Source organism: Phytophthora sojae, assembly GCF_000149755.1.
Source record: "Phytophthora sojae unplaced genomic scaffold PHYSOscaffold_4, whole genome shotgun sequence".
NCBI lineage: Eukaryota > Oomycota > Peronosporomycetes > Peronosporales > Peronosporaceae > Phytophthora > Phytophthora sojae.
In genome coordinates, this window is record NW_009258118.1 from 1863667 (window position 1) to 1889313 (window position 25647).

The following is a 25647-nucleotide window of genomic DNA, read 5'->3' on the forward strand; positions in this document are numbered from 1 at the left end:
GCAAAGTCTCCGTTGCCAAGGATGAAAGACGACGATCACTATTGATAGCAGCAACAAGCCCGGCGGCCAACAATAGTGCGGCGCTCTGTAACTCGTCAACGGCTTGCGAGGTTGTTGCGGTTCTCCTTCGCTGCCTCACTTCCCAACTTTCCAGCTTTTTAGCGAGCGCCCAGAGCCCCCGGGCGTCCCTTTCCTTCGCCTCCCGCCTTCGAAAGCCTCCAGCACAAACATGAGCAACGTCAACGAGCCCATTCGATTCGGTGATGTCGTCAAGCTGCAGACCAAGTCGGCGTTTGTCGAGAGCGCCACCCCCGCCTGCTTGGGCTTCCTGGAACTCCCCGGCAAGGCTCAGACCCAGCTGCTCGTCGTGCCTCCAGTGAAGGACGAGGTCAAGGACCGCTTCAACGAGGCCGAGTTCATCATGTACGTTGTCGCCTCCTTCACCTTTGACGCCCTCAAATTTCCATACTCACCCCTCCCCTTGTCTGGTCTTGACTACAGCACTCCGATCCGAGGTGAGAAGCAGCAGGCAAACGGAACCCCGTTGACGTACCAGACCCCGTTCGTGCTGCGCACCTCGGACGGCAAGGACGGCAGCACCTACTCGCTCAACAACAAGGTCACGGGCCAGCGTGAGGGCATCAGTCTGCAGGTGTCGGCCTCCAAGGGCGAGATGTACATCCAGGTGGAGAAGGAGGGCTGCACCAACGCCGCGGGGCTCCACTACGGCGACGACGGGCTCAGTCTCCACGTCGTGGACTCGAACCGCGTGCGCAAGACGCTCAACCACGTGCTGACTCACGTCGCCAAGCCCAAGAGCGACACGCCCGGCGGCCTCGCCACCTGCGGCGCCAAGGGCTCGGCCCTGACCTTCAGCTTCATGCGAGCCGTGGACGCCGAGGGCAAGCCCCAGACGGAGACGCGCAAGTTCGTCAAGAACCCGCAGGCGCGGCGCACCAGCCTCGACGCGCTCAGTCCGGCTAAGATGGACGAGCTGGGCCGAGCCGACCGTATCGACAGCAGCGACTCGGACGTCGACTCCATGAGCCGCTCCAGCAGCATCGCCGGTCTCAGCTCGAACCCCGCGAGTCCTCGTGGAGCTGGCCCGGCCAATGCAATGGCGACGCCCGTGAGCGCTGCGGAGGTCGCCGCTCGTCTCCCAGCAGCGAAGGCCTCAACCACCAGCAGTGCGAGCGCGAGTGCTAACAGCTCGTCGTACGAGATGGAGGTGAAGCCTGGCGATAACAAGACGACTGCTGCTGCTACACCGGCCTCTCCGCCCAAGGATGCGGCCACGAAGGCGAAGGCCTCGGCGTCTCCTGCTGCGTCGCCGGTGAAGCCCGCCGAGTCGCCTGTGAAGACTGCGACGGCCCCTGTTGCGTCGCCCGTCAAGACTGCGGAGCCTGCTGCGTCTCCTGCCAAGGCGGAAGCTGGCGCTGCTAAGCCTGAAGCCGCGAAGAAGGAGCCGACAAAGGCCGATACCGCCAAGGCTGAGACCGAGAAGAAGACGGAGGCGAAGACCGAGACCAAGCCCGAGGCTGCGAAGCCGATGACGACGGCCACGCCCCCGCCGACGCCAATCAAGACGGACCAGGGTGAGCCCAAGACGGTTCTGGCCGACGCCTCGACCTTCCCTCCCATGCCGGCGATCAGCGGGCCGGCACCTTCGCCCGTGGTGGTGTCTCCCAAGTCTGCAGCGTCGCCAAAGTCCGGTGGTGCTAAGGCGGGAGCAGGAACCCCCACTGGTGCGGTTCCTTCGTCGCCGAAGATGCTGAAGGAGGAGGAAGTCGCCCAGTTGAAGGCCGAAGCCGAGGTGGAGAAGCTCGAGCCGGCGTGCGGTGCCAAGTGCAGCGTCATGTAACCAGAGTCGCTATCACTCGCTCGTAGATCTCCAACACCCTCTGCATACTATTAACCATTTATGAAAGCTTCACGGCTTCTCCGTCATCTTGCCCACCATACTTTCTATCACCTCGTGAGCTGCTTGAACGCTCTCTTCACCTTCCATACTCTCATGTTCACGGCGCTGTTTGCGTCGATCACGCTGCAGTGCTGCAGCTGCACTCTCACGCTTTGCGATGCGCTCCAGCCTCTTTTGTTCCAGAGCTTCACGCTCCCGAGCTTGGGCATCTCCAGCAGCGCTGATCATAAAACCTTCGTCTCTTAGGTAGAGCTCAGCCAACAGCCCTCGCTGCTGCACGCGCGTAGAGCGGAACCCCTCGGAGTTTTCCAGCACAATGGGAGCGTAGATCGGATCCATCCAGCGAGCCAGAGTGCGCCGTACGAAGGTCAACTGCGGCGCTGTGGTAGGTGAGCAGAAGCTCAAGCCGCGCGGAGCTCCTGGACGCTGACAGTCGTGTGTTCGCTGAGCCCGCTCCAAAGCTTCCGAGGCGGTGATGCCGTACACGCGGCCAAGCAGCAGCGCCGACACAATTCCCGTGCGTCCATGACCCAGACGACTGAAGACGTAGATGTTCTTGCCTGCGCGCAGCCTCGACTCGACCTGCTGCTCGAGGAATCCAATCAACTCGTCGCTGTCTGGGACCCCGTCGTGCTCGATCGGGAAGTACAGAAACTCGATCTGCATCATGCCCAGTCGCGCGACCTCGTGCGACGCCTTAACCGCTTGCTGCTCCGCCAGTTGCAGTCGTTGTTCAGGCGCTTCACGCGCCTCCTTTATCTTGGCTTCTTCAGCGGCGTCCTCGTCCAGCTGCTGCTGCATTGTCATCGACACTCTACGGTTCTTGGTGTTCTTGGTTCCAGAGCCTCCAATAGCATGCGCGGCCGCGTTAGCAGCTTCGACGTCGAAGTCAGCCAGTGCCTGCTGCGCGAGCTCCACGTGCCGCTTGCTGATCGTCTCGGCGCCCTTCAACTCCATGCAAAGGGCTTGGTACTTGCTGCGCACTTGACGCTCGTAGCTCCACTCAGCGTCGGAGCTTGCACCTGCTGCTGTCTCCGTGCTCTTGAGCTCTTGTGGCTCCATAAGACAGACAAACACGCTGATCTGCTGAAGCAGAACACTCGTCGCGAAGTCGGTGCGTGACACGAGTCGCCGTGCCTCGCGGAAGGCTGGGCCGATGGGGCAGGCCCCAGCTAGCACGCGTCCTCGGATGACCCAGTACGAAGTATCTGCTGGGCCCGCGTGGTTCGCGCGGAAGAGCTTGTACGTCGCCATGTCTTCAATGATGACTTGCGTCCCCGGCGCGACCGATTTGTCCTGCGCATTGCGACGGCGCGCCCCCATCCGCGGCAGTTTGGGCAGCATCGCCTTCATTCCGTGACTTGGGTGCCATGTGATCGCTGGCGGAGGCGGCGGAGAGCTCGGACCCACAGCCACACGCCACGCGCGCAATGCGTTGCGCTTCCGCTGCTCGATCTGTCGCGTGAGGAAGTCGTAGAGCTTGCGCGCCTCGATCTGTCGGCGTCGATAGAGCTCCAGCGCATCGACTGAAGACCCAATCGCCATACTCAGCAGACGCTGGCGCTCCTGTTGTCGCTTCCGGTCGGCAATGCGTCTCGCCCACGCTTGAAGAACTCCAGCAGCTATCTCGCGGTTCTGCTGCTCCTCTCGCTCCCGATGGCGCTCGACGTACTCACGCCAGAGTTTCCAGGCAAAGCCCGCGTACACGAACAGAAGCTGCTCCAGAATCGCCCGAAGATGCTGTCGACACACGCGCTCTGGGAATACTATATCGTGCTGCGCGACCATGAAGAAGCGGATGCGAGTGGCAGGAGCCCACGGAGTGGGTACTGGAGACTCTATCTCCTCGTTGAAGGCGTCCTCTTCATGCGCTTGAGTGTCGTCGGGGAGAGCTACGCCGCGTTCGAATGGCACGGCGTCTTCTTCTTGCAAGTCATCACTGCGTCCGATGCTCTCCATCCACTTGCGATAGCTCCACGTGCCTTGAGAGAGTTGGTGGTGGAATGCCGCGTCTTCCTGGCGCGTGAGTCGCACACCGAACTCAGTGGCGAGTGTTGCAGCGGTCTCCGCAACAACCTCGTGCAGTATATCGGACGATGGGAACGCTTCTTCTTCGTCTTCACCGTGCTGGCCTTCACAGTCATCATCATCTAGCTCGAATCTGCGCCAGCGGTGGATGCGGCCGCCTTCGAGTTCTCGTCGAAACTTGGCGCGCGCTATTTGCTCAGCCGTGACAACAGCACGGAACGCGCCGAGCTGCGTGGGGTACACGCCGATCTCGTGCGGCCAGAAGGTCTCTCCGACGTCCACTTCGCTTTCGTTGCTGATGTTCCAGCCGGGCAGCGCGAGTGTGGCACGGAAGAAGCCGTTGGGCAGAGCTTCAACGCCTCGTAACCACAGCACGCGGTGGTAAAACGTGTCTCCGTTTGAAGTCGTGGCGGGCTCTCGACTGACCAGCGTACCGTAGAGCAGCTCGCGCGGCCACCGCGCACAGTCTGGAGCTCGGAAGAAGATGCTCGTCCCTGCAGGTAAAGCCAGCCGGGACGCCTCCACTTGTTTGGTTGCAACTCGAGGAGGGGGTTCTGGCATCGTCTTGGTCGAAGTCGTAGACATTGCGACAGAGACTTCTGAAGGCTCGACGGCAACTCGAGCTTCTCGCTCGGAAATTGGAGCTTGACTGGTGCTGGTGAATCTGCCAAAGCGGATGCTGTGCGTCGATAAAGATGGAATCTACACAGCAGGAAACACGAGCGTCAGCGACAGATCCTCCTTAAACCGGCATCTGTGCTTTACGTACGATGTGGATGGCATCCGTGCACCTGAAACACAGAGTAAGACCACACTCGTCGCAGGTGAACACCGCAGAGAAGTTGCTGCACTCGTCGCACAGTTGGGGCTTGCAGTCAGCGTCGGCGTTGAATGGAGCTTCGTCTTGACCTGCGTTGCCTATTTCTGGTTCCTTATCGCCTAATGCTGCGGCTTCTGACCGTAGCTTTGCCTCGCTTGCGACGTAAGGGAAATTGGTTCGGATCCATTCGGCTACGAACTCGCCTCCCTCGTGTTGTTCGACTAGGTGGTCATGATCGTCGTCCTCCACACTTTCGGGCTCACGTTCCTGGTGGTCAGACGCGTCTTCCTCTCCGGCACCCTCCATAAGCGCTTCATTGCCAACGTCATCGAGCCCGTCTTCACCTGCGTCGACTTCGTTCCCAGACCCGTCCTTGTCATCTGCGTCTTCATCACCCTCAGGTTCATCGCCGGCGGCACTCCTCCCAAGGCTATCATCATCGTCCAGCTCGCCGTGCATCGTCCACAGATCCCGACTACGCAGAGACAAAGGGATCAGTGAACCGAACCAAAACCATGGCCACAAACCTACCTACAAATCCAGGAGCCGTCGACTATTGAAACGTCGCAACCTGCACGAATAGCGAGGAAACAAACCACGCAGACGCGAAAGGGAGCATCAAGACGTTCATTCGAAGCTAGCTCAACGCGAAACTCAAAGGGAGCAAAAACGACACGTGTTTGTGTTCGGGCGTATCAAGACGGGGGTGGACTTCATCCGAAGCTAGCTCAACGGGATCCGTCGTCATGTGTGTTGTGTGTGTGTGTGTGTGTTTGGTGTCTTGGCATCGCCTTCACACACCTGTCGCTCTCTTTTGTGTGTGAATTGGAGCTCTCCTCGTTCTTTTTTGTTTTCTTTTCTCCTTTTCCTTCGCGTCATTCTTGAAATCAGCAATTGTGTGTTGTGTGTGTGTTTTCGCGTCTTCCGGTCCGGGACTCATTACTTCATCATCGCTGTTCTCGTCCCTTCAATTCGCCGTCAGACTGTGTGTGTGGTGTGTGTTGTGTGGTAATCCTGTCAGCACTCCAGCCTCTCGTCATTCGAACCCGGGCTGTGGTCGTCGTTCCTCTCGGTCGAGTCAACACTCGCAATAGGGGGGTTCCCTGGCCGCTTCATCTAGCTGTTGTTCATCAACGAGCCCGAGCGGCGGTACGCGTCGCCTCCAAAATCGTTCTGCATGTGTAGGCGGTCGCTGTCGCTGCCGTTGGGCGCCATCGCGTTGGACGAGCTGAAGCCGTAGAGGTTGTTCGAGAACCCGCCCGACGCCTGCGGCACCAGCGCAGGATCGTAGAAGGACGACCCACTGGACGCCCGGCGGTTGTTGGACTGCGAGTCGAAGCCCAGCGAGCTCAGACTGCCGCCATCCCACGAATCCGGCGAAACCAAGCCAGCACCCGCGCTCTGACTGCGCTCAAAGAGGCGACGACCCGAGCTGCCACCTCGACCGGCGCTCGCACTGCGCATCGGCGTCGCGGACGCTCCCATGCCGCTCGACGCCGCGCCCGACAGACTGGGATAGTCCCCACCGAAGCTGATGTTCACGTTCGGCAGCATTTGCTGCAGGAACGCCAGTCCACCGGATCCTCCGCCCAGCGCACCGCCACCACCGAGAGCCATGTCGTTGCCGCGGAAGTCGCCACCACCGAACGAGCTCCTGGAAGGATGGGGAGGCGGCGGCGCGTGGTGAAGCTGCTGAGAGCTGCCTAGCGGCGGGAAGCCCGACCGGTCCGCAGTCGACGGGAACGCCGACGGTACCGACGGAGGGTTTCCGACACGAGGAGCGTCAAAGCCACCGAACGAGCTGCGGTTGTTCACTGTGGTACCGTCCAGCAACTCGTAGCGCGCCGTCGTCTGCTGCTGCATGCCACGACCAGCGTCCGCAGGCTTAGCAAACGAAAACCGCGATGTGCGTGCGTCCTTGGGGGCGGCAGCAAGAGGGGCGCCGTGGTTCAGAGGCGTCGGATCCAGCTGCACACCCAGCCGACCCGCGAGAGCCTCGGACGACTCGTTCCGCTGGCTGAAGATGGCGTCGATGGACGCGAACGACGATGACGAGCTGGCAGACGCCGCCATCGTCGGCGCGGCAGGCGGGAACGGGTCCAGCGAGCTCTTGGGCGCGTTAGAGGACCCCCACACGTCTCCAGATACTGGCGACTTGGACGTGAGCTCCCGGGCGCTGCTGGCGCGACGGATTCCACCTTCGAAGCCGAGACCGAAGGGACTGTAGACGCCTGCTGCACTGCTGGTCGCTGTTGTCTGCTCCTCGCTCTCGCTCTGCTGCACTGACGGGGTCGGGAACGGCTGCGCCCACGCCGGCTCCTGAGTGGACGAACCGGTCGCCAGCTTGAGCGCTTCCAGCGGCCCTACCACCGTCTCCAGTGCCGGTGTGTTGTCTTCTTCCCGAGATGTGTCTACGTGCAGCTGAGGCTTATTGCTTGGTGCTGGTTCTGCTGGAGCGGGCACTGGTACTGGTACTGCTGCTGCTGCTGGTACGCCTGAATGTCTGCTGCTGCTACTGCTGTGTCCGCCCGCCACGATCTTGCTATAGGAGTTTCCTCTTGCCAAGCTGCTGCTGAGCGGCGGGTATTCTGTGTTGTGTGCTGCTGCTGCTGCTGTGTCGACGCGGTCAGGCGACGAAGACCCTGAACTATTGCTGCTGTCGCCCTGTCTGAGTGCTGATACGGCCGCTGCGCTCTGTGACTGCCTCTCGAACTGCTCCTCGCTGTGTGACCTGAGCAGAGACGCCCCTCTTGCCGGAGACGGCGCCCTAGCACTAGCACTGGCACTGGCACTAGTAGATGATCTAGACTGAGCACTTGGTCTGTGAGGCGGAGGGAACCGAGAGCCTTCCCGCTCCTGCACCTGCCCATTTGCCATCGACATGTCCCGGAACGCAGCCTTCCCAGAGTGCAGCGCTGCGTGCAACAAGCAACACTTCACTCAGTCACCGAATTCTCTAACCTGGAAGAGAGAGAAAAAAAGTCTCTAAACTCCGTCGCAAATTCTCACCTGACTGCATCTCCTCCTTGGTGAAGCTGTCGTCCTCGTCGCCCAGCTCGTGCAGGTACAGACAGTCCGGGTTGTTACACTGCATGTTGCGCAGAAAAAAGTTGCAGTACTTGGTGGTGCCGAACGACGCCCTGGGTAGTACAACTCTACTGTCAGTCCACCTTTCCAAGTGAAAAAAGGTAGAAGCATTCTACTTTACCGCAGCAGACTCCCGTCCAGGTAGTATCCGTCTATTGCCACAATGCAACAGAGCGCGTCCTCCTTGTTGGCAAACGTGATGTACGCGCTGGCTGTTGCGTTCTGGCGGTCCGCGCTTAAGTGCGACTTGTTCACCACGGCCTTGACGATCTTGCCGTACTGGCCGAAGCATTCGTTCGAGCGGAGAATGTCCTCCTCGGCGAAGTGCACGGGCAAGCCGATTACGTAAACAAGGTTCCGCTGCATCACGCGCACGTTCTGCAGGCTCTTGCGGTTCACCGTGGCGCTCTTAGCCTGCGCGGCCGAGCGCCGCTCGCTCTTCTCCTTCTGCTTGCGCTGCTTGGTGCGCCGCACCACCCTGCGAGCACATCAATTTGCCAGGGTTAGACACTGCGTAAGAAGTTTGTTGCTGTTTAGCACTCTCTAACCGTTTAGAGAGTGCTAACCGGTTAGAGAGTGCTAAACGGTAGTTAGGTAGTTAGGACGTGACGCACTCCTCGCGGTCCAGCGGGTTCTTCTGCTTGGAGAGCTCGGCGTAGGGCTGGCGGCACGCGGGGCAGAGCCCGTTGTACTCGTTCTTGATCTGGTGCCAGCACCAGAGACACACCTGGTAGCCGCAGGGGCACGCGTTGAACGTCTTGTCCGTGATGTCCAGCTCCTCCATGCACAGCGGGCAGCAGTCGGGCTCCTCCTCGTCGGCCATGGCGAATTCTATGGGGGCAGGAGGGGGCGGACGGTTAGAGAGGGGGGAGGGCGGTTAAGCTAGTGTTAAAGCGAGTGTACGCACGTCGGGGCGGGGGTCGTGGGGCGTTTAGGTAGTTGGCACTTGCTCTCGCGCTTTGCGCTTTCTCTCTGGCGGCTGGTGCTGATCCTTTCAAAGTCGTCGTGGATCGTGTGCGCGCACACCAACCCGCGGAAGACGATATCTATCAAGCGTCGGCTAGATATCTGATTATGCAGGGTTCGGTGGACTGAAGCCTGTCGTACTGCATGCTTTCATGCCGTTCAATAGGTCGTAGATCAGACTGGCGGTGTTAGCTAAACATGGCTCCGGCGCTGCCCAGCGCTCTCTGGATCGCCCTCTATCGTGGCCATCACCACACATCATACACCCGCTACTGGTATAATACACGCACGCAGACAAAACAGTGCTTTCCCCTGCAAGTGACGTCACGCGGCCCCCGAGTTGAAGTGGTGCATCTCCCGTTTACAAGAACTCTCTGCCCCACTCCTCTCTCCCTCTACAAGAGCAATGTGCCTCTTTGCTAGAAAAAAGTTAAACCGCTGGTTGACCCAACTCGTCATTCGCCAATTTGCGCCGTTCGTGCCGACCATCACTCTGTCCGATGGCGCACCTGCCGCACGCGTTGATGCCGCACGCCTCGTTCTTCCCCACGGCCAAGGAGGTCTCGAGCGGCGTGCAGTGGTTCAAGGACCACCCGGTGCTGGCCGCCGCGGCCGCCACCGCCGTCTCCGTCATCACGTACCTCAACGCGCTCGAGCTGCCCGAGGCCGCGGCGGTAGAGGACGACGAGGAGCAAGAGCAACTAGAGCTGGAGGCCAAGGAGGCCGCCGATACGCGGAGGAAGCCGCCGCCTCCCGCGCGCCGCAGAGGCTCGCCGTCGCTCTCGCGCAAGGGCTCGGGCGCCGCCAGCGACGGCAAACTGTCGGCCGCCGTGAGCTGGTGCGACGAGCACGGCGGCAGCCTGACGCAGGTGTTCGAGGACGACGCGCCGCCCGTCGCCAGGCGGGGCCGAAGGCTGGAGGACAGCGACAGTGACGACGAGGCGCGGGACGACGTGGCCGAGCGGTTCGAGGACGGCTTCCGGCAGCACCGGGCGCTCACGGACGGACTGCGCAAGAGCGTGACGACGCAGCAGCTGGACGCGGCGGTGGGCGCTGCAGTGTTAAACGACTCCGAGGCGGAGGCGGCGCAGACGGAGAGCCCGCAGTGGGGCTGGTATGTGCCCATCACGCCGCCGCAGGACCAGTTCCACCCGGCGGGAGCGGGACGGGAATCCGCGGTGGTGGTGCCTTGCCGTCAGGAGCAGCTTGTGGACGATCCTGTGGCGTCGCTCGCGGTGAAAAGCATGCGACGCACCACGTCGGGGCAGATCCCGTAGGGCTGGTAGGTAGGTAGGTACCTAAACTTATGTTATTGTCAGGCGGCTTGTACGTGAATGCAGTCGGTCGTCGAACTGTTCGTCTGTCGGTGAGGGTTGAACTGCTTCTTACAGATCCAGTGTCAATGGGTCCTCTTCGTCCCCTGCTTCGATAGGGATCTGACCCGGTTGCTCCGTTGTGACTGTCTCCTCCTGCTGGGACTGCGACGCCTTGTCGCCGAGCACTGCATTTTGGGTGACAGGGTTGGCGTAGCTCGGCGGTGCAGTCTCGACGTCCTCTTGAGTCATGTCCATGCTGTACTCATCCTCGTCGAGTTTATCATCTTCTCCAGTGATCTGAGCAAAAGTATCTTTCTCGTCTCCACCATGCTGCGGCATTTGGTCCATGCGTGTACCGTTCCAAGCGCTCTCGCCGTCCGACGAGGCGTAGTAAGTCGTCGTTGACAGGTCGAGCGCGTCCTCGTACACAGAAGTCCTAGAGCTGTTCTCAGCCAGCGATGGATATTCCAGGCTATTGGCACGCGCTTGATAGCGTGAGGGGCTTGTCCGGCGTGATCCAGCGAAAGATGGCCGAGTTGCCGTGAATACATGCGGTACTACAGTGTTCACTGTCGGGGGTCCTGCAGTCCGCCGTAACACTCCATTAACACCCTTCGCAAGTGTATCAAGATGTCCACAAGTCTGAGTCTCAACGATCTGGTCGATCACCGCGTCCAAGCACTGCACGACTGCACTCTCACGACGAATATCTTCCATCGACCAGCTCAAGAAGTCGAAGTACTGGCGGCATTCCTGGGCATGCATCGCCGTCCAAGCTTGCAGCGCGTCGACTTCTTCCTTGACGCGTTTCGAATTCTCTCGCATTTCATCAGCCGAGCTGGTACGGATCGTCGATGTCACTGGCTGATGAACGACGGTTGTCACTGCAGGTTTTGCTTGTAGATACTGGCGACACTGCTGCGCATGCGCCTCCATCCAGGTTCGTAGCGATTCCAGTTCCGTTTGGACCCGTTCAGCCTCCGTCTTCATTTCTTCAGTAGGATGAGTCGGTGCCGGGGGAACTGCAACAGGAGTCATTATTATTTTCTGAAGAAGCTGATGGCAATCATCCACGTGATCTTTTGTCCAAGTTTGCAATGTCTTGAGTTCTTCTTCGATGCGCCGAGTCTCCGCCTTTAATTCTTCCTTCAGGTGCGATTCTGGGACCACGGCTGGTGGCGCTGCAGTCTGAAGTCCCTTTATCCGTTCTTGCTCAACAGCGGTGGCTAATCGAAGCAGCATCGCGTCCGAGTCCTCCATGAACGCTTGGATGGTCTCCCGCATTGCGTTGTGCTGCATATTGATTTCATCCGAAGTGGTGTGTTGACTGAGCTCCAGTTGATGAACGCGATGAGCAAGTGTAGATTGCTGTGGCAGGTACTCTTCTCGACTCGTCTCGATTGCGTGGCCCAGAGCCTTGACGACGCCTTCCACGCGTCTTCTAAGCTTGTCGTCGTTCTTCTGCCGCGCCTGGACTTCCAGAGGGATCACTTCCTCCAACGTCCGTAGTTTACGCTGCACTGCCAGCGCAACAGTGCGTACAGCCTCCTCGAGATCGTGAAATCGCACACCCACGTCATCTTCGTGCCGCGCCAGTGCTGCATGCCACATCCTCAATCCGTTTCCAAGCTCCACCAAAACGCACTGGAAGCGTGCATCCACGTCACCTGCGAGGGCTTGGAATATCCGTTTGACCTGGTTAAACTCGTTGTGCAGCCACCTTTCCAAAGCCATCAAGTGGTCGTTCACGCGCGAGAATTCGCGCATGTGCGCTGTCACGCGCTGGAAATCGGTCGCTGTAACGAGCTGTCGCTGTTCATCCAACGCGCGCACTAGATCTCGCTTGTCTGCCGTCATCTTCGAGTTTAGTCGTTCCAACTGAGCGTCCACCTTGGCATCGACCGCTGCGTCACTTTTCCACCTTGCACTGCGGTCTGCCTCCAGCTCGCTTCGAAGCTGCACCATAGCATCCTGCATATCCCTTAACTGCCGCTGAAATTCTACAGCGCGGCCCGGTGACGCCGCTTGCGGATGCTTTGAACTGACGGACGCCAGAAATTGTGCATGTTGGTCCTGCGACTCGAACTTCCGATGCGTATCATTGATAGCACCCCTCAATTCGCCTTCCAAGCCTTCGACGCGATGTCCAAGTCGTGACACCTCAGCGAACAAAAGCGCAGACTTCTGTTGCTCGCGCTGCTGGTGACTCATATCCGCCTGCAACTTGCTGTTGAACGAATGCGCGAGTCGCTGAAGATCTTCAGCAATTTTGCCGACAGAAAGCTAGCACCCCATTCATTCCAAGCCAGGGAAGTCAGTCTCAGATGTCGCCACCACAGGGGGAAACGATCTACATGTACCGTACCTGATCGCTTTCATGTTGCTGTTGGTTGCTCGAATAAAAGTGCCGAAGATGCTGCAACTCCTCGCGGAAGTGCGCGTTCTCCCGCTCAAGCGCGTGTACACGTTCTGCCATCCGATCAAACCCTGGAGGGAACGAAGAGGACGCAGCGACTTGAAGCATACCATTGGACTGGTCTTCGGGATACCCCGTGCGACTTGGCGAGGGCATGCCTGCGGCTATAGCTTGCTTCCTGTTGGCGTCGCCAAGGAAACCTCCACCCACTCCGCTTCCGCGGCGCTCGTTGTTGGGCAAGCCATTCGTCGATTTGTGAATAGGAGGCAGCATCACGCACCAAACACCAAAGCTCTGCAACCTCCCCAGTGGCTTGCTGGGCACCGCACCGTCGCTTCAAGACCTGCAAGCAAAATAGTGTCGCATAACTCCCATTCCCAATCCAACGCTGAACCTGATCAACACAAACACCGCATAACAAGCATAACTTAAGCAGATTGATCAGCGCCGGTATCCAAGCAAGAAACACGCAAGCACAGACGCCTCGACATCCTCTCTCCATCATCTCCTCCTTGATTTTGTGCTTTGCCGCGACCACCCCACGCGCGCAGGCCCTACTAAGAATCTCGTCTACTTTTTCTTGGAGGCCGGTGTCTGCTGTTTTGCTTTCGAGGGGGCAGACTCTTTGACTGCTGGTGCCGTCTCCGGCACAGGGGGAGCAGGCGCGCTTTCGGCAGCGGATTCCTCATTAGACTCGTCGCCACTGGGCGTGGGCTCCCGGGGGAGAGGGGGCTGAGGTCCTACACCACCAGGCATGCCTGGGCCGCCCGCATACGGCATACCGGCACCCGGGTATCCTCCGTTCGGCGAGTAGTATCCGCGCGGGTTGTATCCTTGCTGGTAGCCGCCGTATCCGCCGCGCTGGCCGCCCATCATGCGCATGTTCTGCTGCGGCATCATGGGCGGGTACATCATAGGAACTCCGTTGGGGCCCATAGGCACCGGGTAGCCACCCTGCATGTAAGGAGGCATCCCCATCTCACTGCCTTCATCTCCACCGTCGTACATCCACTCCTCTTGCATCGGAGGAGGATAGCCCATGCCAGGGTGCGGGTACGGCATGTGTCCAGGCGAGCCGCCACGGTACGGTGACGAAACGTGCTCTTTTACTGCCGGCGGCATCGCGAAGCTCGGGGTGAACTCGGCAGCGGCGGCGTTCAGCTTGAACTCCTTGGCGTTCGGATTCAGCCCCTTCTTGGGGGCCGCCTTCGGCGCGTCCTCCTTCGACTGCTTAGTCGTGGTCGTTGTTGTGGTGGTAGTCGTCGTCGTAGTTGTCGACGATGAGGAGGACTTGTTCTCCTCAGTCTTGCTCTCCGTCTTCTTCTCCTTCGCAGCATCCTTCTTCTTCGGGCTAGCGCCCTTGGACTTCGCAGCAGGTTTCGAGTCCTTGCCATTTACCAGCGCAGGCGTCGGCGCTTTCTGCGGAGAAGAGGAGGCACCTTTCTTTTCGTCAGCTTGAGCCTTGGGGGCCGGAGCCTTCGGCGCAGCAGCAGCTGATCGTCCGGTCACCGCTTCGCTGAAGGAGAGCGGCTTGGGCGGAGGCGGCGTAGCTGCAGAAGCAGGTTCCACCTCTGCAGTAGCAGTGGGAGCAGGAGCAGGTGCGGGGAGACCCGGAGCGCCTGCAGCGCTAGCGGGCGCTGGCTTAGTCGCCTTAGCCTGCGACTTGCCACCGCTAGACTGACGCTGCGCATTCCGAAGTGCCGGCGGTACGTATGCGTTGCCGGTAGAGTTACCGGGGGCGCCCCTGCGATCCACTGAACTGTATCGTGCCTCCTCATCCAGATCATTCGCGTGCTTCCCACCACGCACAGCTTGTCCGCGCTCCTCCTGCAAGTGGAAGTTGCCAGCCGGCGACTGGCGCTCGATTTCCTGTGCGAGTCGCTCCGCCGCGCGCGACTGCTCTGTGGAGATCTTGGACTTGTCCAGCTTGGTCGTATAAATATTCTCGTCGTACGTGGACACGACGCCGAAGAGCTTCTCGTTGGCCTCGAACTGGTTCCAGCCAGCCTTGCCCTGGTTCTTGCGTCGGCCGTTGGGCGCCGAGTCCTCGAGCGCGCCCGTGTCCAGCGCCGGGTCCAGCCACGAGCTGGCGGCTTCCAGCTCGCGTCCGAACAGATGCTCGCCCCTCTGGCCGCTGATCTCCGTGTCCGTGCGGAAGCCGCCGGCCGCCGCCGTGGCTCCGGCCGACGCGAACACACCCTCTGTGTAGTTGACCGTGCCGTCCGCCACAAGGTGCGCGAGCTGCTGGCGTCGGAAGATGACGGTGCTGCCATCTTCAAAAGGCTTGGCGTCCTCGGCGCTGCTCAGCCGCTTGGCGTTCTTGAGCACGACCGAGAAGTCGTCCGGGTCCACGCAGTCCAGCACGCCGGCGTAGCGCTCCTCGGACGCCGCGAGCCGCAGCTCCACGGCCTTGCCCACCAGGAACCGGAACGCGAACAGCGCGCGGTGGCGCAGCTGCCTCTGGTGTGCATCTGCCTCAAATAATAATAATAACAATAAGCAATATGTTAATAAAAATAATACTAATAGGAAAAAGGAAAAAAAGTATCTAGGAAGGTAGGGTGAGCCTACCGCTGAAGCCGGAGGTAGGTTTGGGCGGGCTGGGCGCGAAGCCTGGCGGGGGCGCACTACTCGCCGCGGGCTTGGGGTTGCCCCAGGGTCCGGACACAGGAGGCGGCGCCACGGGCCGAGGACCCGCAGGCGCGTCCTTGCCGTTGGCGCTGGCGTTGGCATTCTTGGGCTGCTGCGGCTTCTTCTTCTTGGCGCCTCCGCTCTTGCGCGCCGCCTGCGCCTGGCTGCCGGCCGCCGCGGCCGGTCTCGACGTCGTGTTCTGCATGTAGACCCGAGGAGAAGAGAGAAGAGGAGGAGTAGGAGGAGGGTAGTGTAGAGGGGGAAGAGCGAGCCGGGCTGTCGGGCGCTGGCTGCTGCTGTTGAAGCCTCTTTTTGGCTGGACGCACACACTACGATCCCCCTACCCAGCAGCTCCGTTGCAGGTTGAGGGGGGGGGTTCATACCCCTCAAGTTGCAACTGGTAGAGTAAAACGGACTCAGATTCAGACGGAGCTACACATGTATTATGTATTTGTAGCTTCTGGCCAACCTATAACACGTAAGAGAGTAGGATGCACACGTCGCAGCCAACTTCAACTTGCGATCTTTTGGCCTCAACTCGCCGGCGCGGCCCGGAGGATGCCAGCGCTCGAGGGCTCAAAGCCGCCGACGTGGACAGAGGGCGTGCACGAGTGGATGGTGCTGGTATCGAGGGGGAGCTCAAGCCGCTCGGCGATATTCAGCACCATCGCGCGCACTCGAGCCAGATGGCTTTATTCGTCCCTCCGTAGGTGATCCGCCTGTCCTGACCGCCCAAGCACGCGACGCCCTTCAGCTCGATGATGATGTTGATGTCAACGGTCAGCATCAGAAGCTCCTTGTCGCTGAGGGAGGCCGCGGGCTTGATCTCAAAGTAGACGGGCCGCCCAGCCAGCCCGTCCAGCTTCAACTGCACATCGTAGTTGTCCACGGCGCTCGTGAGATACCACCCCAAGGACCGCAGCGTCTTGGCGCTTGACGTCTGGCCGAGCCTCATCTCTTCACGCGCTGTCGAGTACAGCTGCACCAGCTCTCGGAACTCCGTCGGGACCCGCTTGTCGAACGGAGTCTTGAGGAAGCGCTTCTCCAGCACGTCCAGGATCTCGCGAGCTTGCGGCGCCCTGTCGACGGAGACGCAGAGCCGCGCCGTGCCCACCACAAACTCCGTGAACTTCTGAGTCGTCTCGCATAGTTGTCGTACAGGAGCGAGCTCGACGACCGTGAGGGCCGCGTCCTGAGCGCGATACAGTTTCTGCATCAAGTGAATGCCGTGCATAGCTTCAGCCGCGATGACGAGACGGATGTGATGACGCGCAGAGTTCAGCTTGCTCGGCTCTGAAAACGTGCTGACAAGACTGCGGAGCTCCTTGATCAGTCTGCAGGCGTCATGCGTATCCCGGGCCTTCTTACTGACAGGGATGTCTGGGTCTCGCAGCCGAGCGAAAATGGCGATTGAGAGCTTTCTGAGCCTGTCCTCCAGAACCGACAGACTCTCAGACTCGTGGTCTTCGTTGACCTCGCTGCCCGCTGCATCCAGAAGACGCAGTAGCACTCGTGCCGACTCCACCACGGTCGTGCCCTGCTGCACAGCAGCAGCCATGATCGACTTTTCTTCGACACTCTTCTTGTTTTTCTTGCCCTTCTTTTTATTCTTCTTCCCTTCACCGGTGTTCATGGTGAGGTTTTCACGCGCAGCCGACATCGTTTCATCGTGCTGCCCGCCTTGCTGAGCAGCCATAAATTGCTGCAGCAGTTGCGCGGTGGCTGGATCCTGTGCATTAGTACGCGCATTGAGCCTCCCGGCATTCATCGCGTCGAAGGCATAATACTGAGCGGTGCCTGCAGCGAGCTTGCGCGCCCACTCCTTGTTTGAAGTCACCTCGCTCAAAGTTCGCCCCTTCCCATCCTTGATGCGAAGGTCCGCTCCAAATGCCTGAAGCATACAAAACAAGCCCCAGTGTCCATTCTTCACAGCCAGATGTGCTAGAGTTTCCTTGGTATGGAATGTGGGCGTGTTGATGTCCACCATGTTGTCCCCCTCGAGAATAACCCGGACAATGTCTTCATAGCCCGCGTTGTGCAGCGCCATGGTGTTGGGGTAGAGCCCACGAGGAATTTTCAGGTCCTTTTGCAGGGGCGCTTTCCGACAGTGCAACGTAGGCTGTATGATCAGGGCCCCCATTTGAATCATCCAATCGACCGGGTCAGCGTCGTGAGCAGGTCCAGCAGCTGTTTGGTGAAGGAGGCTACACAGATCACCATACATAGGATCCAAACCTTGCTCTGGTTTCTCTGAAAGTAATCCCATCAGATCGGGGTCCCTCTTGAGTTCGTACTTGAAATGCTCGAGGTCACTACCAGTGAGCGGACCCTTGCTGCTCCTCAGCAGCTCCATCAGCTCCATCAGCTCCTCAAACACTTCCTCATAGTCCTCCCGTCGCCCTTCCTCCAGTCGACCATATTCTTGGGTTGCGAAGTTCGGCTGTGAAGGAAGCGTGAAATATTTCTGCTCACAGATTTGAGGCAGACTCGCAAATCTCGCTTTAATGACCGCCGCCACTTCCCTGCACATTTCCGTAGCAAACAGCGTATCCAGCGTAATGGTAGCTCCAGGTATCGCGCTGGTGTCAAAGGATCCGTCTGGCTTCATGGCATCCAAGAGCGGCATCAAAAGCTTCATCACTGACTCCTCCAGCGCCCGGTTCACCCGCTGCTGGCGCGATTCACCAGCGACCGAGTGTGCTACGATTTCCTGGAAATCATCTTGACACCCAACTACCTTGATCAAGCCAGGGAACGTATCCATGAGGTCTTCATTCAGCTTCAATAGATCGCGCGATAGCACACGCGTGTCAAAGAGTTCCTCCGAGCATACATCAGAGATTGCCACCAGTCTATCTTTCCACAATCCGCCACTCAGAACGGACTTGTCGTTCAATCTCATCAGTCGGAATATCTTCGACACGTCGCTCAAGTGAAAGGCCTTGCGCTTCTTGTAGGCTTCGCTTCCAACAGGGAAAGTCTCTCCACGACACACGGCATCAACCGCTGAAGCTCTCAAATTCGAACTGAGAAGGTAAGTGTGGTAGTATCCACCGTGTGTCGCTGCAGCACGAGACGGAGTGAAAATTTCTTGACCATACACCCTCAACAATTCGTCGAAAAATGGAATATTTTCCAGGTATCCCTCTTACACAAGCGCATTGTACAGGTGGCCGAATGCTCGCAATAGTGGTGTTGAAAAGATAACCTCATTCGCGATGTGCAGATACTGGAAATGGTGATTCAACATCAGAAATCCCGCGAACAGCGGGTTCGCACGTCCAACATGGCGAAGTGCTGTCGATTGCTTAATCTCTGAGGCGCAGCGGCGTAGAAGATTGTTGGCTTTGTTGTTGGCAAGCAGAGCTTTGTTGTTTTCCACTGCGGCGTCCATACTTTTCATCAACTCCGTTGAGTATTTGTATGTGAGGCTGATGTTGCGACCAAGCCCTCCACGTCCCTGCAGAGCTGCCACAGACTTCATCCAACAAATGCACGCGAAACAAACTGGGATTGTCACCTCACGCGTCGTGAAAAACTTGTCCATAAGCTGCATGACCGGCTCCATCGGCGCCAACTCGATCCCGGATTTGCCAGCATTCTTCCGATCCATCATAGCGTTAAACAACATGGGCAGCTGCTGCATCAGGAAGACCTTGTCGTTGTTAGTATCAGGAATCTGGACGTACAGGGGCGTCCGATCTTCGCCGTAAGTTTCTCCAAATACTCCACTCGGAAAGAAGACGCCATTGCCGGTATGGCTATCAGCCGGAACCGAGGCGACAAAGCTGTCCAGCGTCATGCCCACTCCCAGCAACTCGATCAGGAATGTACCAGGCACGTACTTGGCCGGCTTATCCAACTTACTATCGTACGCGATCCTGAGCTCGTCCATGATGCTCTGGTGGAGCTGCAAGATCCTCTGTCGGAAGCTCTTCTGCGAGATGTTCCTCACAATGTTGAACATGTCCTTGGCCGACCGGAGCGTCGGGTATTTCAGCTGCAGCTTGGCCGTCAGCGCACTGGCAGTGTCCAGAGCCAGCTTGACCACCACCGTGGCCTCCACCATGGTGCGTTTCTCCTGCTTCACTTCACAATAAACCTTGTACACAGCTTCCAGCAGCTCGTCCAGCTCCATGAACAAGTACACGAGCTCCATCCTCAACTCATCGGCGAAGGCCTCCTGGAAGAGCCGCTCCCTGTCCACCTTGGCGGTCTTGGGGGCTTCCGGCTCCGCCACAAAGGCCCCCTCGTCGGAGAAGAAGTCCTCGTCCACCTGCAGCACTTCATAATAGTTCTCGAACTTAGCGTTGTCCAGCTCCACCGCCGCCAGCTCCTCCTGCTCCACCTCCACGGTCTTGAGGGCTCGGTGCCAGCTCTGCAGCAGCTCTAGGAAGTACTGGTGGCCGACCTGGCCCTCGTCGTCTTCCGGGAAGAAGGCGGCCACGTGTTCACGCAATATGATGACGTATCTGCAGGCCGCGAGCGCCTTGGGCAGCTCCTGCAGCAGCTTGGGCGTGAGACAAGAAGGATCCGCGGCGATCTCCCTGACCACCTCGTTGAACGCCTCCAGCTGCACGCGCTGCGCTGCGTGGCGCCCGCGGCCTCGCACGCAGCAGCCAGTCAAGGAAGAAGGCGGTGGCGCGTTTGTAGCGCGCGTACTTGCCCGCGGGGAACGAGGACATGGCCGATAGATGTGGCGAGGACGATCCTCAAAGCTTTACTTGACGTCCTGCAGTGGTTAACAATCAAAAGTGTGGTGTGCTGCACACAACGACGTAAATTACCGTAAAGAAAACTTGCAATGCAATGATTTACGTGTTCGCGTAGCCAAATTACGCCTGCGCAAGTCTCAGTTTAGCTAGTCGGCGGCATAGTGTGGTGTCCGCATACGTCGAGTCTCCTATGGCTGGTAGTGAATCAGCAATAGTAGTCATGAAAGCCTTCCATTTACGTCGGTCTTGAGCAAGCAGTCGAAGTCTCTCCAAGTCTGAGCTGGTGCGGACGGGGTAGCCACACCCTCTACAGTGCCTACAGTAATTAGTCTAGGCTCAAAATTAGTCTGGCTTCAAAATTAGTCTGGGCCAGACTAATTCGTGTCGAGCAAAAATTGACGTCTTCATTACTAGTCTGGCCAAAAATGTTCATAATTAGTCTGACGTGGTGACCACGATTCTAGTCCACCCCCACCTACTTTAAGGCACCGCTTGCTGAAAAACTCCTTTGACAGCAGCCAATTTACTAGATCTCGTACAATATCTGCAAGATATAATACTAAGTAGATACCTGGGTATCCAACTCATATATCAGCCTTCTCTAACCATTAGAAAAGCACCATCTGCGACGATTTAGTCTTGATTTCTCTTCAAAGCCACGATAATATATATATAGCTACACTATAAAAATACTAAAACAAATACGTATAAACACATCATTTCACAAAAATAATGGTTTTCTTACTGGAAAACAGACAGTTTTAGATATTCATAATTAGTCTGAATTCATAATTAGTCTGTCACTGTTGGGGCCAGACTAAAAATTGTGAGCGATGAAAAATCTGGTATTCAGATTTAGTCTGGGCCAGACTCAATCTGAATACCAGATTTTTCAGGCCCAGACTAATTACTGTAGGTACTGTAGCGTCAACCACCATGTACTGACCGGAATCCTGCCCCTCGCGGATACTTCTAGTCACTGCACGGAGGTATCGCCCGCATGAGCCGTGATTTTTGGGTGGGGGCCTTCGTGGTGTTGGTCCCTTGCTCCATTGTACCTCTATGCCCTCTTCTGCTATCTTTACGAGCTTTTCAAGGTGAGGATAGCCGTACAGTACTGTGCGAAGCCGTTCTGGATCCAGAGCTTTGTTGGGTCTACGATCACCAGCATCTTCCCCACGGACGAATCTGGTGAAATCGGCTAGACTCATTTTTTGCTCGCGGATGATCTGAGAGAGAGACTCGCGGGCGACTTTGTCTATTGAGTAGGGTGAACCCCCCCCGATCTCGAACAAACCCTTTTTGCCGGTGCAAAGCTGAAATCTTGCACTTGTCGCAATAAAGTTTCTTCTAGGGCTGATTGAAATCGACTTGCTGATAGTTTCGACAAGCAGTACGTCTCGCACGGGGGGAAACGGGCTGTGCCAAACTTGTAGATGGGGATTTGTCAAAGCATTTGGCCGTCCACCCTGGTCGTTTTCGGCTTCACAGTATCGATCGGACCGACAACAATCTGCACTTCCCTCAGCCTGCGAGTCACGCACTGTTGGCAGTATGCCGACGCGTCCTGTTGGCCTGGGGCAGATCACCATATCAGTCTTACTGCAAGCTTGACGGCAGTCGTGGAGTCTTAGTAGCGGCCGACAACAACCTGCACTTCCCACAGCTTTCTTCTCGCTAGGCATAGTGCCTTGCTCACGACGCTGGGGGCAGGTCATCCTGTAAGTCGTATTCAATTTATTTAAGACATCACGCTTGCTGCTTATTACACTGTCGTGGTGGCCGGTGTCGCCGCGCTGGGTTAGCTTCACTTCTTCATGGTGGGTTGCTGAGAAGGTGAATTTTGGCGACGTGTTACCTGCAAAAGTAACACACTCCGTCTGATCTCGTTGGATCGATGTTCCGTCATCTTCGTGTGTTGACAGCGCTACCACAGACTTCAAAGGTAGACGCGCTGCTGGTCTACCCTTGGCGAGTCATAGATGCGTGTACTCGTCTTTAAGGCCTCCGAAGCACCGATTAATTTCCGTCTTCACGCTCGCTTCCAGTTTATTCGGGACGAAGTGACCATGACCACTTGGGCACGCACCGTCGCGTTCTGGTGTGTACTCAGCCTTGGGGAGGTACCGCATGCAGAAATTGCGCGATCTTCCGGTAGCGGGATCAACCTGCACCGGCAACTGTCGTAATACGTCTTTAGGAATTTTTCCAAGCCTCTTCTTGCCATCGCGTTGGGCGGTTGTCTGGAGTTCTTACCACCAGAAGCGGCTGGTACGGCTACCTTGCGCTCAGCGTCGTCTACTTGGCGATGCAGTTTTACGAACATTAAATCGCGCAGGAGTCGATCGTCCTAAGAGCAACGTAGCTTGACCTGTCTTAAATCACGATCTTCCGCAGTGGCTCCACAAAAATCTTCCAGAACATTATTTACCCAGAAAACAAGTGCCGATAAATCCTTAGCCGACCACGTGACCTGCATGAGCGTCTCCTCCAGAAATTCCACGATGCGTTCCACCAGCTCAATCAACTCCGCACAACAGTACTCTCGGGTGTACGCAAGAAAGACCCTGGTCGCGTCCACCACGTCTTCTATCGTTGCCGCTGGTGTCGCCACCGCAAACGCAGCTGTAGTCGACAGGTTATCAAAGTTCGAGCCACCTGATTCCAGCCACATCATTCGCTCGTGCTGCGGTAGTCTAGCAAAGTATCACTTGCTCTCAGGTAAGGATATGATGAAAACAAGCAAGTAGTCCACAATAGACAAGCTCACAACTAGGTGTTTAGTTCGGGTGTGACCCGACCGGTATGCGTGATTGGGGGGGGGGGTCATACCGATTCAGCATTTAAAATGCGATTTCATACCGGTTTAGTCATTTTCCCCTCAAAATACCCATACATGCAGCCACATGTTTATTGTGGATGTGCATGACCCTTTTACGTTGTGCTATCCACACTTCGGATCACGGCATATTGTGCATTGTCCGAACAAAAGCCAAGTGCGCCATTTCTCATTTTGCTCTCCCGACAACAAATTACCTGGCCAGCACCTTGCAACAATGCGCTTGCTTCTCTGGGTCCTGCTCGCGACTCTGGTCGCTCCTTGTGAACGCCGAAGCGGCCACGTCCAAGCTGTCGAGCACCGATGACACGAAGATCGACTCTGTGTTTGAGGACCGCGTCCTGACTGCCAACTACAACGTCGGCGGCAACAAACGAAGCCTGAGGCGTCATGACGACGTCAAAGAAGAGCGAGCGCTGCCAACCTCAATCTCAAACCTTGTGAACCGTGGAAAAGATGCTTTAACCGGAACGACAACTAGTCTATCTGCCCAAGCGAAGAAAATGTACGAGAAGCTACTGCAGCAGAAGTTCATCAAGCTGTACAACAAGGGCGAGACGCCCCTCACCCTACGAGCGAAGCGCATGGGAACCGACAACGAATTCGTGGCCAAATACAAGGCTTTCTGGGACTTCGTCCGCAAGAACGGAAATGTGCCCAAACCGCAATGAAGTTGGACCTGAAGAACGTGCACCTCTAACCACTGTAGGCACTTGGGTTTACTATGTAGAATTCAAGGTATAGTGCAATGCGCACCGGTAATGAGACTGGATATTCTGACAAGAAAGCAACATTCATCGCACTCATGAGTTTCTTCCCACAGTTTTTTTTTCTTTTCTTCTCGCATGTGCCACAAGCTTTAGCATCTTTCGAAACATGCGTGGCAAAACAAACTTTTGACGTGAATAGTGAACATCGAGAGTCACTTGTGCCTAGATTTTAGTTTAAGGTGAAATTTGTACTTTGAAGTATATTTAAGCTGCGCATGCAAGAAAAGAAAAACTGACTACCTATTGTCAATAATTTGCCATGCTGTACCGAGTGACTTATTGAATAGTTTAACCCTTGCGTGCCACATCCAACTCGATTGCGATTGAGCTCCGACCGATAAAATAAAGCTACTTAGGGTCCGCCATGTCGAAGATCGAGTTGTTTGCTGCCCTTCGAACCCGACAAAATAGCTTTCGTGGGTGCCCCAAGGTCTTTTCAACCAAAACTCCCGATGCTCTTTTCAAGTCTTTGACAGTTTCCAAGTTCCAGTGATCTTGCAGCGTTTCCAGACCTTCTCCACACACCTGCGTTTTTGACAGAATACCCACAAGATGCTCCGCCTTCAACGATGGCAAACGCTGCCAGGCACACGAATATCATACTTCTTGCCCTCAAACAATGGCACTGAGCTCAGGACAAGCAGGTGGATTTGTCGAGTTTGCATCCATGACCATAAAACATTTCTGCAAAACTGGATAAAGCGGCCGTGCGACTGGAAGAGCCTTTCGAGATCATCAATCACAATAAAAAGAGGGCTCACTTCCTTGACTAGACGCTTGACATATCCTGACACCGAGAATGGTCCCAATTGCTGCTGTATGCGATCTGTTCCAGGCTGAAGCTGCTCCCCCACGGCTTGTGCAAGCGCCTGGTTTGCCGTTTCTATAGTTATAGCATCTCCAGCAGACGCAAGCCGAAGAAATATTGTCCGACACTGACACAAGTCGCGGTGAAGCCCGAATACTTCTCGTTTTCCAGGAGGCCAGGTCTCACGGCACTTGAAAATATAGTTTTTCGCTAAAGCTGTTTTACCCATTCCAGAGCCAGCAACGACTAGCGGAATCTGTAAATTGTCAGGTTTCGGCAAGTTGTTCGCCCCACAGTAGGATACCAGATGAATTCTCTGTAATGTCTTGACGACTTCATCACGAAATACATATTGCCTTTATCCAGAGCGTACACAGGATCGAGTTCTGGCTTCCGCATCGGCTGTATAACTAGTGGCTCGGACGTCTGGACCAGCACGTGCACTTCTCTCGGTCTTGGTAGATTTACGGAATCTCGGAACTTGAATTCCTCAAGGAAGTCGCTGCTCCCCAATTGCGTCGGGTTGTCTACTATGCTGACAAAGCATAGCGGTAACCTCCCAACGTTGAGACTTCTGATGTCTGTGTCTGTCACAATTGGCCACGAACCGTCGGGGTTCTTCGCTAGGATCAGCTTGAGCTCGGCGTCTGAGCACGCGATGGTCTGCGAAAACGCCGCGTCTTTGAGACTGTACCCACAGCTTCCTGTCGAGACGAAAGATAGTTTCTCCGCCAGTGCTGGTGAGCACGCAGTGGATAAGGAGCTCGGTCTGTTCCATCATGGGTTTGGTACTCTACGGAGCAAAAAGGCTTCGTGCGAGGACGATCTCTGCATCATCATGTTCGTTATATTCAAGATTTACAGCGTCTGATACGCCGTCGCGGTGACCAGGGCTTTGCCCTCTGTCTCGACTTCGCCAAGGCCTACGATAGAGTGAACTGGGATTAGTTGTTTCGGGTGCTTGAGCGGGTGGGATGTGGAACAGGGTTTCGCCGCTGGATCCAGCTCCTGCATTCCGACGTTCAGGCGAATGGACCACTGCAGGAGATACTTTTCCCGACACGAGGGTCAAACAGGGCGACCCTCTCTCATCGCTAGTATTTCTCTGTCCCACGAAAGTATGGTTAGTTTTTTTGTGTACCACACAACAAATGTCATTGGTCATTTGACGTTGGTTAGGGCAAAAATTGGTTTTTGTCCAATGATAGCACACTTGATTAGAAAAACCTCGTTGATTTTGAAGCGAGATATCTCGCTTACCTGACCTTTCCACAAGCTGTAATTGGTTCACCAAGCTAACATTGGCAATAGCAACTCATCCTGAAATTGC

The 25647-nt window shown here is 56.8% G+C and overlaps 8 protein-coding genes across 8 annotated transcripts; 4 read left to right on the forward strand and 4 right to left on the reverse strand.

The window, feature by feature from the left end:
* Positions 1-229: 229 nt before the first annotated feature.
* PHYSODRAFT_351106 (hypothetical protein) lies at positions 230-1861 on the forward strand (the record flags this gene model as incomplete). Its single annotated transcript, XM_009527806.1, has 2 exons — positions 230-423; positions 502-1861. The coding sequence occupies 2 exons, from the start codon at positions 230-232 to the stop codon at positions 1859-1861; spliced, it is 1554 nt and encodes a 517-aa protein (XP_009526101.1).
* Positions 1862-1930: 69 nt separating this feature from the next.
* PHYSODRAFT_499771 (hypothetical protein) lies at positions 1931-4510 on the reverse strand (the record flags this gene model as incomplete). Its single annotated transcript, XM_009527807.1, has 2 exons — positions 1931-3757; positions 3818-4510. 2 exons carry the CDS (start codon positions 4508-4510, stop codon positions 1931-1933), a joined length of 2520 nt encoding a protein of 839 aa, XP_009526102.1.
* A 1375-nt stretch (positions 4511-5885) lies between these two features.
* On the reverse strand, positions 5886-8679 carry PHYSODRAFT_331074 (hypothetical protein; the record flags this gene model as incomplete). Its single annotated transcript, XM_009527808.1, has 4 exons — positions 5886-7684; positions 7779-7909; positions 7978-8334; positions 8471-8679. The coding sequence occupies 4 exons, from the start codon at positions 8677-8679 to the stop codon at positions 5886-5888; spliced, it is 2496 nt and encodes an 831-aa protein (XP_009526103.1).
* Positions 8680-9346: 667 nt separating this feature from the next.
* PHYSODRAFT_499429 (hypothetical protein) lies at positions 9347-10099 on the forward strand (the record flags this gene model as incomplete). The annotated part of the gene is made up of 2 exons (XM_009527809.1): positions 9347-9496; positions 9545-10099. The coding sequence occupies 2 exons, from the start codon at positions 9347-9349 to the stop codon at positions 10097-10099; spliced, it is 705 nt and encodes a 234-aa protein (XP_009526104.1).
* Positions 10100-10207: 108 nt separating this feature from the next.
* PHYSODRAFT_331076 (hypothetical protein) lies at positions 10208-22577 on the reverse strand (the record flags this gene model as incomplete). Its single annotated transcript, XM_009527810.1, has 10 exons — positions 10208-12421; positions 12504-12888; positions 13129-15025; positions 15126-15384; positions 15776-15861; positions 15915-18167; positions 18711-19790; positions 21990-22143; positions 22182-22250; positions 22332-22577. 10 exons carry the CDS (start codon positions 22575-22577, stop codon positions 10208-10210), a joined length of 8643 nt encoding a protein of 2880 aa, XP_009526105.1.
* A 242-nt stretch (positions 22578-22819) lies between these two features.
* PHYSODRAFT_285868 (hypothetical protein) lies at positions 22820-23410 on the forward strand (the record flags this gene model as incomplete). The annotated part of the gene is made up of 1 exon (XM_009527811.1): positions 22820-23410. One exon carries the CDS (start codon positions 22820-22822, stop codon positions 23408-23410), a length of 591 nt encoding a protein of 196 aa, XP_009526106.1.
* A 662-nt stretch (positions 23411-24072) lies between these two features.
* Positions 24073-24546, reverse strand: PHYSODRAFT_300247 (hypothetical protein; the record flags this gene model as incomplete). The annotated part of the gene is made up of 1 exon (XM_009527812.1): positions 24073-24546. The coding sequence occupies one exon, from the start codon at positions 24544-24546 to the stop codon at positions 24073-24075; it is 474 nt and encodes a 157-aa protein (XP_009526107.1).
* Positions 24547-25115: 569 nt separating this feature from the next.
* On the forward strand, positions 25116-25265 carry PHYSODRAFT_503568 (hypothetical protein; the record flags this gene model as incomplete). Its single annotated transcript, XM_009527813.1, has 1 exon — positions 25116-25265. A coding segment is annotated over one exon (150 nt), but the record flags the coding sequence as incomplete, so codon positions are not given.
* Between the last annotated feature and the right edge of the window lie 382 nt (positions 25266-25647).